The following is a 12,127-nucleotide window of genomic DNA, read 5'->3' as shown; positions in this document are numbered from 1 at the left end:
CAGGGGTGGCTTCTGTGAGAAGCTGCTGGAAGCTTCTCCTATGTCTGACAGAGCCAATGCCAGTCAGTTCCAAGATGGATCCAGTTCTGGCTGAGTCCATCAGTGCTGGTGGTAGTGCCTCTAGGATAACACAGTGGTGAAGGAAAAAAAAGAAGGAACTGGGAAAGAACACGAGAGAGAAGAGAGAGAATATGTGAGAAAAACAGCTATGCAAATCCCACGGCCTGTGAAGAAGGTGTGGGAGGAACTGCTGTGGGTGAGGAGTAGAGATTTTCCTGCAGCCTATGGAGCAGACCATGGTGAGGCAGCTGTGTCCCTACAACCCCTGGAGGTCACTGGTGGAGCAGGGATTAACCTGCAGCTCATGGAGGACCCCACACCAGAGCAGGTGGATGCCCAGTGGAGGCTGTGACCCTGTGGAAGCCTGGGCTGGAGCAGGTTTTGTGGCAGGACTTGTGAGGGCACCGATGCTGGAGCAGTCTGTTCCTAAAGGACTGCACATCATGGAAAGGACCTACACTGAGCAGTTTATGAAGGACTGCCTCCAGTGGGAGGGATCCCTGGCTGGAGCAAGGAAGAGTGTAGGGAGTCCTTATCCTGAGGAAAAAGGAGGGCTAGGAGCAACATGTGATGAGCTGGCTGCAACTCCCATTCCCATCCCCCTGCACCAGCTGAGGGAGAAGGTAGAGAAAATCAGAAGTAAATTTAAGCCTGGGAAGAAGGTGTTTTAAAGATTTTACTTTATTTCTCATTCTCTTACTTTGTTTTGATTAGTAATAAGCCAATTTCCCCAAGTCCAGTCAGTTTCGCCTGTGATGATATTTGGTGAGTGATCTCTCAAGCCTTACCTTGACACATGAGCTTTCTGTTATATTTTCTCTCCCCTGCCTGGCTGATGAGAGCAGTGACAGAGCAGCTTTAGTGGGTACCTGGCACCCAGCCAGGGCAAACTCACCACACTTGGTACAAGTTTTGATTAAAGAAAATGCACTTTAGACACTGTGGATAAACTAAACCAGAAATAAGTTTGTTCATATGTGATAACAGACTTTTAAAAATTAGTCAATCTTCACTCAGTCACAATGGGTCCTCATTTTCTTTCTTTTTCTTCAGTGTGGCCTTTGCACTGTGTTTCACTTTATGCCATTAAAAAGCTATTTGGATGATCAAGTTACTAACTTTTTTGAGATTAATCCCATGTTCTTGCTGATGACATGGCTGTTCTGAACCAGCTTGCTGGTCCCTGGACAGTCTGAAGGGACTTGACCTTGATGGGGGCTGGAGTATAAAGAGGCACCACTGTTCTTTCTTCCTTCTCCTCCCAACTCAGTTTCCAGTGAGGAAGGTTCAGCAATAAAGAAAACATTTACACGAAAGAGTTATTACATGCATCTGCTTTTCTCTTCCCCTGAGAGCAATTATGAACTATTTGAGAAGGGCTGTCCTTGACTGCAATATTTCTGTGTATCACCACCAGCAGCTGTAGTGATGGAAGCACCTGTGCAGGCCACCCTGCAGTGAGACAGCAAGTCATTAACTGTTCTCAGACCGCTAGATAACAGTGCTAACCCAAACACCATTAGTCAATTTATGCTAGAGTTTGCTTTGTGGATGTTTAATACTTAAATAGCTTCATAGTTTAATATAATTTCTAGTTCAGTATCCAATAGCTAATTATGTGTAGTAAAAATACAACAAAAAAAAAACCAAAACAGGCAACTGTGTCAAGAAAAAAATGCTTGCATTTTTATTTTCTATAAATCTGTATAAAGCATGAATGTAATGTCATGGATTACTTTTTTATGGAAAACAGTCAAATTTCCTCTAGGTCAGATTCCTTGGAGAAGTACATTATAATTATGAATTATGAAAAAAAAGAAAGATTATAGATGGTAATTTGCACTATTAGAGAATTTTCCTTTTTGTTAGAACTGAAAGAACATTGTTTTCTGAGGAGATTTTTACCCATTCACATTATCTGAGGGACTCAGAATTTTGAGCCTTTCAGTTACAGTGGAACTTGAGGTAGCCATGATGAAGACATAGGTTGAAATACTTAATGAATATTTTCACTGATTCTCCTTCCTAGAAACAGAATGCTTTTCCCACTTCTGCATCTGCTGTTTTCATTGACTGTAGGACTGTGGTTGCCCCTGAAATTATTGAGCCAGGAACATCATTCTCTGAGGTCATATAGGAGAATTTTCTGTTACAAGGCTATGAGGAAATAAAGGCAAAAATTTTGGAAGATGAAGTTTGGGTTTTCCGGGGCATGATTTTGATTGTGTAGGGTGATCTGGAAAGCCTGGAAATTCTGCCATCTCCTTTAGTTTTGAGCCAGTGCTGGAAAAGTGAAGGTTGCATTGGGATAGTTCAGGAAAGTTTGCAGTAGGAGGTGTGAGAGAATCCTGCTGATTTAGAACTGGGATGCGATAGACAGCTCCTGTTACATGGCATGGAAAATACTTCCCTGATATGCTTGTCTTGTTGTGATGATGTCTGTAATAGTGATGACAGTGATGAGGAGGGTGTCCATGAGGTGGGGGACAGGGTGGTCCATGGTGGTGAGGAGGGTGGTGGTGACCTGGTCCATGAGGTGGTGGACAGGGTGGTCCATGGTGGTGAGGAGGGTGGTGGTGACCTGGTCCATGAGGCGGGGGACAGGGTGGTCCATGGTGGTGAGGAGGGTGGTGGTGACCTGGTCCATGAGGTGGGGGACAGGGTGGTCCATGGTGGTGAGGAGGATGGTCATGGTCTGGTCCATGAGGAGGGGGACAGGGTGGTCCATGGTGGTGAGGAGGATGGTCATGGTCTGGTCCATGAGGAGGGGGACAGGGTGGTCCATGGTGGTGAGGAGGATGGTCATGGTCTGGTCCTTGAGGAGGTAGAGTAGAATGATGATGATCTGGTTCATCATGGGGAGGAGGGGGAGAAGAAAGTTCTTTGTTGCTGTCTTGATCTTCCTTGCTGGATTTGGGGTTATGCTCAGGGTCTTCAGGTCTGGACTGAGAAGAGGGGGGACATTCATGTCTGTGGTGATGCTTATGGCGATGTCTGTGACCAAAATGATGATGACAGTGGGGATGTCTGCGTGGATGTCCCAGGGCTGAATGTTTCCCTCTTTGCCCACAGCCATGGTGCTGTTTATAAAAACAACAGGGAGGAGGTATAAATCAGGTGTTGATAGGGTAGAAGAAATTGATGAGAAAGAGAGAGGGGGGAGTTAGCAGGTTTGCATTCATAGCTCTAATGATCTTTAAGGAAAAAAATCTGTATTTTTTTCATGATGGGGGAGAAGGAATAGATAATAAAATGCCAAGTTACTGAAAATCTGCCTGAAATACTACACCATTTTGAAATTATATAACCAGCTGAGGAAGTATGTGATAGATCAAAACAAAACAAATCCACACTGGAGTAGCTGTTGTGATATAAACTGGAATACCAGATATGATAAAGATCATCTCCCCTCCCCTTGCTTTCTAAAATTCCTTTGAACTTTTTTGCCAGTCTCTACTCACTGATGCTTAGTCAAGTGATTAAACTGAGAGAAGACATGCTTGAAAGGAGTGGTAGGGACAGCTCAATTCTGATCAATCCTTTAAGTGACCTAGGACTTGCAGGTCAGTCTGTCCTGACAGGCTGCATCGCACCCAGGCAATAGAAAATTTGCATAAATTTTACAATCATCTGCCAGTCTGGGCTAAGCAAGATTGCTGCAACCTGCATGAGGATACAGCCAGAGATGTGTCCATAACTGAGTACGTACCCAGGGATGGTAGATTTCGCAGCTTATATCTGTTCCATCAGCTTCATCTGCATCACTGATAACTCTTGCCTTGCAGAATCCGGTGTGCTAAGCAAAAGACAAGGAAAACAACCCACAATGCACATCTGGGTTCTTGTGATGGAATTAATACAAACTACTGAATGTTCAACATTTTACAAGTTAGGCTATTCCTTTGACACCTAAGTATCTTCACATAACTTAGCCAGATCCAGAGCCTTCCAACCAATGCTTGCTAGGGATTAATGATGATTAAAATAAGTGCTGGTTTTGAGGGTTCTTGACTGTGATGCACTCTAGATGCACTTCACCATGTGCAGCTAGGGGGCTACTACTCTGCATCTCACTTCCCTTTTGATGTCTGAGAAATTGGCCGGCCACTAATGCCTCCAGAATGAGTACTCTTGGGTGCCTGATTTTTCTTCCTTTTTTTTTTTCCCGCCTTTGCTTGTCAAACATCTCTTCAGATTGGAGTATAAAAAACCAGAGAAGGTGATGGATGTAAATCATATAAACCAAAAGTTTTACATATTTTATTTTTATCATGTTTTATTTCATTATTTCAATTTAGTTTCTGGGAAATAATTTATTCTGAAATTATGAAATCTTGCCTAGCTGTTTCTTTGGTGTAGACTATAACAGTAATGAAAAAATGGGGTGAAGAGAACACTTTTATAGTTTTCTGCAGATGACCTTGAATTATTCCACTTTCCATTCTTCTGCAGCAAAAAAAGCAACCCTGAGCTCATTGGGGTTACTTAAGACGCATTTTTTTTTTTTAGGATCTATGACTCATATTGGTGTAAAAGTTTTTATGGACAGAGCATGAATGATTTGCTAGGGATTGGCCACAATTTGAATCCAAAAGCTAGATACAACCTGAAAAACTCTAGGCCTCTAACATGCCAGATTCCAATTGCATTAAGATTTGAGAGTTTAGACTGTTTCCTTATAAAAGATAATGGAGCAGCTGTAAAATTAGGATCTGGGCTTGGACATGCTGGATTTTTAGTTTTGAGTTTGGGTGCATGCTTATAATAAACACTTGAAAATATATTGGTAGAATCTTCCTGGTACCACCCTTTATATCAGTTCTTGTTCTAAAACTTTACTTACAGCGTGCCAGTCATGCAGAAAATCACATTCCAGTGCCTGATCTGTTTCCTGCATAGATTTTGAACAGTTGGTCTCTTTTATAGAGAATCCTAAAATGTGACCTTCACGGGAGGCAGTCTGAAACCAAGAGGTCAAAGAAGAAGTGGTGACTAGGTGTATTTAAAGTCTGTCAATTTTCAGAGCAACCATACATCATCTTATTGTCAAAATCCCATCTACCTCATGCTTTCCTTACCTGTCCTGTTCAAATGTTCATGCACATACACATATTCAGCAAGGAAAACAGGTTAGATAATTTATATCTCATGCCCTTACTGCTTCCAGGAACGCTTGCTTTAATTCTTTGTTTAGTATGCATGTGTTAGAAAATCTGTTACTTTTACAGCCTGTGTTTTTAGGAAGTAGTGTCCTTCGAGTCTTCTCCCTAAACTGAACTGCTGCTTCTGTGAAAGTAGAGAGATCTATTGGATGGCAACCACCCATTTCCAGTGTTGGGAGTGCATAGTATTAGAGTGCTGATGTTAATTTGAGGTGAAATTCTGCCGGTTACTGTAAGAATGTTGCTTTCTTTGTTGTCAAGGGCATTAGTTATAGAGAAGGCCTTACTCCATATGAACATGGGAGAAAGCCTTTGTGATCCCATTAAAATCCATAAAGAGGTGTTTCATTTTAATTTCCAGCTATAGCAGTACTTTTATATCAAGTCTGTGTTGAAGGTGTCCTTAGCATGTGTGCACATACAAGTTTCACTAGTTAAACTAAATTGGTTGAAAGTGCATGCACATACTTTATGGTGTTTTTTATTGTAATTCATAGTTTCTGAGTGTTAAAATCCAGTGGTACAATGTAAAGTGTTGCTGTAGCTGAAGATGGTGAAGTGTGAAAAACCAAGTGTTTGGGGAGAAACACATGAACCCAGGCAATGTGAAAACAATCCCTTTCTAAATGGCAGTAGGGATACAGCGTGCACAGGGCTCCAGTGTGGGACACTGTCAGGTTTCTGAGCGATATTAAAAACTGCAGGGAGGTGAGTTTGGCATGCTATCATTTAGGCAGTTTCCAAGATCAACATGTATTATGATGGGAGCCTTGGGACCTCATTACAGAGGTGTCCTGGGCTGACACATGTGTTGGCAGAATGATCCCATGCTGTTTAAGTGAAAGTCTCCAGTATCTACCAACAAGAAATTTTGTTATTAATATACTTCAAATCACCCAAAGGATAAGTCTTCATGTTGACTTCACTTAGATATGGAGATATTTACCAGACCCAGAAGTTCTTCAAGAGCTACAGCACAAATTCACCTCCCTTCCTCAGAGTGCTGCTTTGCTCTGCAGCAAGAGTCAAAATGATGCTGAGCATGTTCCACTGTTTGTTGTACCCATGTGATAAATATTCTAAGAGTAAAAAATTATCTGTCTGCAACTGACAAAAGTGTGACTGTGATAATACATGACTGTCCATCTTGAAGTCTGCTCAGTAGTAAATAAACCCATGTATGTAACGTATGTAAAAATTAAAATATGTACACAAAGGAGGCCTTGAATTCTGAATGCCATCATACTGCCATAGTTCTTTAGCAAATGAGAAGTCCTTTTGCTTTCACACACCTAAATTAAAGTTGATAACAAGTCTTTGCTAAAGTAGGACCTTCAACTTAGATCTGATCCTAGAAGGGTTTCAGTTCTGGCCCCATGGTCTTGGAGTTGCTCACAAAATTGTGTCATTTCTATGTAATTCTAGGAGCAAATGCCACTTACCATCTTTAAAACTCTTTCAACTTTATCCACAGCGAAGTTGTTTGTGTGGTTACCTTCACTGTTGAATTTCCTCAGGGCCTTTGCAGCAATATCTTTGTGTTGCTCAGTGACTTCTAAGGCTTCAAGTTTCACAGGACAGTCTTTGCACTCTACTAAGTCAGGTGGAACTGTGAAAACAAATAATTGACTAATATTACAGTGGATATTAATACTCCTGGGAGTGTGCCCATGCCTTTAATGTGAACTCATAATGTGAAACTTAAATGCAGCATTTCCTTGGAAGTGAAATACCTGTCCCTTGCTCCACAAATAAGGGTTTGTTCTGTAATGTGAAAAAAACCCAAACCCATGAAAATGAGTATTCTTATGAATCACCTTAGATTCTTACCACCCCAAATGTGCAGTCTTCCCAAATTTACATTTGTTCTGATGTTCATCATCATATTTTGGTGGACTGGAATGGTGATATCAGCTGACATCAATAAAGTCTGGTTTAGAGGAGTAGGGTAACCTTAATTCTATTACTCATTCTTAACATTCCATTTGAATTATCTAAAATATGAATTACAAGCAGATGAATGGATCTGTTATGGTTTCCATACACTGGTGGTGTACAGACTTTGGTACAAGGGCTGGTTTGAGGTATGCATTGGCTTACAGCAGTGGTTATTTTACCTGGACTTAATGTACAATTAAATCCATATAGTTGAGGTTTCTTCAGCAGATGGTTTGTATATGTGATAATCTTACATTGCCCAAAGTCCTGAGAGGAAAAAAGAATACATGATTATGATGTTATTTTCCCTGGATTTAATTGGATGTAGGCGATCATAGAAATTATACCTCCTTTTAATGCGCAGTACCTCTAAGAATAACAGATGTGGTCATTAATGCCATGTTTGATCAGGTACCACTCAAAATTTGTCTTCAGATAAAATGGGATCTCTCTGTACAAGAGCTTTTATTTTAATTCTCAGTTTGCATGATTGAGTAGACAATGGAAAACTGAAACAGCTTTCTTAGTCATCCTGATACTTATTTAGAGTAGGATAAGACAAGATGACAGGGAAACTTAGAATGCCATGTTATACAAATCTTGGTCGAAAGTGGATGGACCTTTTCATCAATTCCTTTTCTCCAATAAAAAAAAAAGAATAAATGCTTTCTCTTCTCTGCTCCTGGGCCTTCTTCTTTCTCCTTTGTCATAGTATCACAACTCCTATTTAAATAAAGTTTTGGACTGGGAGTTCTCATCACTGGAGTGCAAAAGAAAGGACAAGTATTGCTGTATATCGTTCATGTAATGACACTACCAATCTTTCCCATTGTCATACCACAAATGTTATGACAGAAAACTGACAAAATATACCACTGGTATTTCTGGCTCATATACCAGGAACATGCTTAAAAAATAATTTCTAGTGCCCTTTAGTTGTCAGCAAATTACCCTTAAAACATAAGTTCTGCCACAAGCAGTGGAATGTGGAGTATAGTTCCTTTGAGACAGCAAGTTAAATAAGTTATACTTATTTGAAGACTCAATCCTTTCCCAAGCTTTTAGCATATGTTTAACATTCTAGAATTAGATATAGTTTGGTTTAGAAAGAGCCATATTAAAGCCCAGTGTTCGCTGAGACACACACTTCTGGGCAGTTCAGAGGAAGATCAAGTTAGTGCATTATTGGTGTATGAGTTGGTGCAGATGCCATTGCTTGCCATTGGATAGGTGTCACTGTAGTCACAGGACTCCCAGTGTCTTCTGGATAAGACAGAGCATTCCGTTTCCAGCACATCCAAAGTTAAGTAGAGGACCGTTGAATTTCCCTGGAAGAGAAGTGCAAGTGAAACAGAGTTTGTAGACAAGAAGTTTGATCTGAAATAAACTTTTTTTAGGTCACTATATTTAATCTTTAATGCAGCTTCTCCAGTTCTTTATTAAGGTTTTTCAGAGCTATCAAGTATAGGAAGTGTTTAGGCTGGAAGGGACCTTTGGAGGTCATCTTGCCAAGCCACTTGCTCAAGGCAAAGCTGAAACTTCAAAGTTTCGACTGCATTCTCTGTATCACCAAGACAGACATTCCACGACATTTCTGGGCCATTCTAGTACTTCACAACTTTCTCCATGATTTAGTTTTATATGTAATCAGAATTTCCCTTCCTGCAACTTACACTTGTTGCCTCTTATCCTTTTGTTGATAACCTGTGAAAAGTGTCTGTTGTTAATATGACATTCATCAAGTAGGGAAAATGCCATTGTTAAAAGGTTGCCATTCCCTATTTCTGATTTTCCTGTAGAATGTACTGTTCTATTTGGACATCAGTTGTCTAAGCAGCCAATTCTATATGTGCATCCATTTCAAATTACCTTAGTGACCAGAGACTTTCAGACCTTTGCTTCCTGCTCAGTTTATTCAGGGAGGGATGCAACAACACTTTAATAATCCCAATCAGAATCCTTAACTCTGAAACTATTCTAGTATGTTCTGTCTCCTGAGCAAATACGATTAGGAGAATTAAAATTTGAATTTGGATGGCAGTGTAATGGCATCTGGTGCTAAGAATTTTCTGTGGCCCACAGAAACGATTTTGGAACGGATTATTTAAACTTTATTCAGCCCTTGTACGGACATTCAGAATAAACACATATGTATTTTATTTTGTCATTTAGATAAAAACGTGCAAAACCCTTCAATGTGAAGTGTCCTTGGGCTTTATGAAATTCCATCCATTCAGGTTCCTTTTTCAGTGTTTCTTTATAGATGAGACCTTGAAGAATTGCTGCAGTTTAGTGTAATATTTTCACTAGTAAGAGTCCACCAATGTCATGTTAAACACTGGTTTTGCAATATTTGTATATCTTAGCATTGTGTCTAATTTTAAAATAGGGGTTAAATGTCTACATCCAAATACGCAGTAGAAAATTCTTCTGTTCATCTGCTCAATAACTCTTTGGGGGAAATTTGGTATCCTCTTAGTTGTTTTAAAAGCATTTTGCCCACTACAGATCTGCACAAGTCCAGAACTGTGTTGTTGTGAATACCTGAGTATCTTATGCTTCTAGAACTCCTGTGTAAACCCAGTAGAGATTTGTCTGAAATTGCTCTGCTTAGATTTCTGAAGGGGATGATATGATAAACCTGTTGCACACTATTGCATGGAGAAACAAAAATAATGTTTTGGTCTTTGTTTTTTTTTTTAATATATACACATTCTTAATGTTATCTTGGCAGTGGAACCAAAGAAAGGTCTAGCACAAAAATGTACATGATTAGTGTGCAGGAGATCACATCTGGTGGCTTTGGGTCTGAGAACATACAGAGACCTTACAGAGAGGATTCTTTAGCAGACAGACAGATAGAAGTGTCTTTTCTGTTTTTGTAGACACTGTGTGACAGCTGAAGAGGGGTGGCACATACATAGCTGCATGGCAGCAGAATTCTTCAAGGACAGGAGACTTCAGGGTTTAAATCTCTTAATGCAGAAGAGATTCTTCCCAGCTGAAGCTCTTTAACTGCCTGACTACTGTGTACAACCCAATGGTATTACTTGCTGCATTCTTGTCTTTGGAAAGCAAAAAATTCCATCGGGTTTTTTTGCAGGTGTACCTGAAGACCTGTGACAAGCTGGACTTTGGGTCCCTTTCTGAATCTGTACTTACAGGCACTACCAAGCAGCTCCATCAAACACTATCCTGTTTTTTCTGTTGCTATACTGGGATGTCTGTGATGGTGCATGTGTGCCTGTATACCAGTTTCATAATCAAGCAGCTGAAAGCTACCAGGTGCATTAGTAAATCTGCTTGTCCTTGCTCTCTTTTATGTACTAGTCAAAGCCATTTTTATTCTATTGCTTTTTCTGCTATTGATTTGTTTTGGCATTTCAGCAGTCATTTAGAAATGCTTATGTTATCTTCTCTAGGAAAAAAAAATGGAAATAGGAAGGAAATAGAAAATGACTGATAGGGATTCTCTATCCAGTCCCTCCCCTGTTTTGTAGAGTAGCAACTCCTTTGACTTCCTCTGCCTTTTTCCCTTTCCACCAGTTTATTCAGGTATGTCTGAAATTAAGGTAATAACAAAATATCAATCTTGCAGGATGCATTGGTCTAATTAATGTTAGACATTCATGGAATAAAGAAACCTTCTGAATATAAATTTTGAGTGTACCATCTGAAACCAGACAGCAGACAGAACAGATTAATTTCCAGAGTTGTATAGAGCTGTTCAGAGCATCTCTTATGCAAACATCCTGCTGGCCAAGAGAAGAGAGGCCATTCAGCATTGTTTGAAATCAAGTTTATGTGCAGTAAATCATACACAAATGAATACTGAGGTGTTGTAAATCACAGCTGATTCATTGGATTACATCAACATTGTTGTAGTAAAAGCAATAAACATAAGCTCTTAATTACCTGGCTCATTATTTAAAAATCACAGTCTTGTGTAAATCAGCCTTTAAGTTCATACTTACTAAATGTAGTTCATGTGCATCAGCAACACGGAACAAACCAAAAACGTAACCATCTCTGCGATGTCTGTTGACCAAATCCAGGGCCACTCCTGCATCTGTTTCAATGGTGTTACAGTCTGCAGGTGTAATGCCTATTTCATTTTGGGCATTAGAGCACTGCAGTAGTGTTAGAAAAAAAGCTGAAGCTAAAAGCAGCATTTTGTTTGCAGTGTTCAGTCACTTGTGCCCATGCCCTGATAAAGCCAGCCTGCTTTTAAATCAGAGCAGCCCTCCAAAGTTATAAATGAATGCTAAAAGGGCATGGTTTTATATAAGTTTAAGTGTCATGTCAGACAGCCATTACCTTGACCCTGGATTAACATTTGCAAACAGCAAGTAAATGATTATATAGCGATTGATCAGATTTTGAAGAAAGTAGGCTTTATAACCTGTCTGGACTACCCTTCAAAGGGCCTGTTTATGAATCTTTATGCAGATGTTGTGCAATGGTGCTTTATCATGGAAAGAACTTACTTCTAACTGTGTTAGGCTGAGCCTGGCAGTAAGAAGGTCCAGTTTATGTGTGTAGATATTACACAATCTTGGTCTTCTGTTTACTATTAAAACAGTTGAACTGAAAATATGCTGAAATATTTGTGGTCAAATTATGGCTATATTAATATCCCTGTTTTTACAGAAATAAGGAATTCACTCAGATGTGGAAAAGGGATATAGCTCAAGGTGCACTGCAGGCTGGTGGTCTGTAGCTGCTATGTGAGTACCTGCTACTCCTCCAGCTAAAGAAAATTTAGAGCATATTTCTATCAGCTTTACATCATTTCAGACTGGTACTCAGAAAGGGACTGACTGGCTAATACTGTGTAACCTAGGTATGGCAAGAAGTTACATAAAGCTGCCTTTGCATTCTCAACCTGAGCAGTTTTGTGTGGTTTTTTGGCTGTGGTAGCCTTCATAGACTTCTTTAGAGAATTGCTGGTAATTTTTCTTTTTGTA

The 12,127-nt window shown here is 39.9% G+C and overlaps 1 protein-coding gene across 1 annotated transcript; it reads right to left on the bottom strand.

Moving 5' to 3' along the window:
- Positions 1-2,189: 2,189 nt before the first annotated feature.
- HRG (histidine rich glycoprotein) lies at positions 2,190-11,332 on the bottom strand. Its single transcript, XM_066557044.1, has 7 exons — positions 11,135-11,332; positions 8,381-8,488; positions 7,340-7,427; positions 6,665-6,831; positions 4,904-5,020; positions 3,770-3,856; positions 2,190-3,140 (listed from the first exon to the last, which is right to left on the bottom strand). The coding sequence occupies exons 1-7, from the start codon at positions 11,330-11,332 to the stop codon at positions 2,190-2,192; spliced, it is 1,716 nt and encodes a 571-aa protein (XP_066413141.1).
- Between the last annotated feature and the right edge of the window lie 795 nt (positions 11,333-12,127).

Source organism: Molothrus aeneus, chromosome 10 (assembly GCF_037042795.1).
Source record: "Molothrus aeneus isolate 106 chromosome 10, BPBGC_Maene_1.0, whole genome shotgun sequence".
Classification (NCBI taxonomy): Eukaryota; Metazoa; Chordata; class Aves; order Passeriformes; family Icteridae; genus Molothrus; species Molothrus aeneus.
Note: the sequence above shows the minus strand (reverse complement) of the source record. Positions and strands in the feature narration are given on the sequence as shown.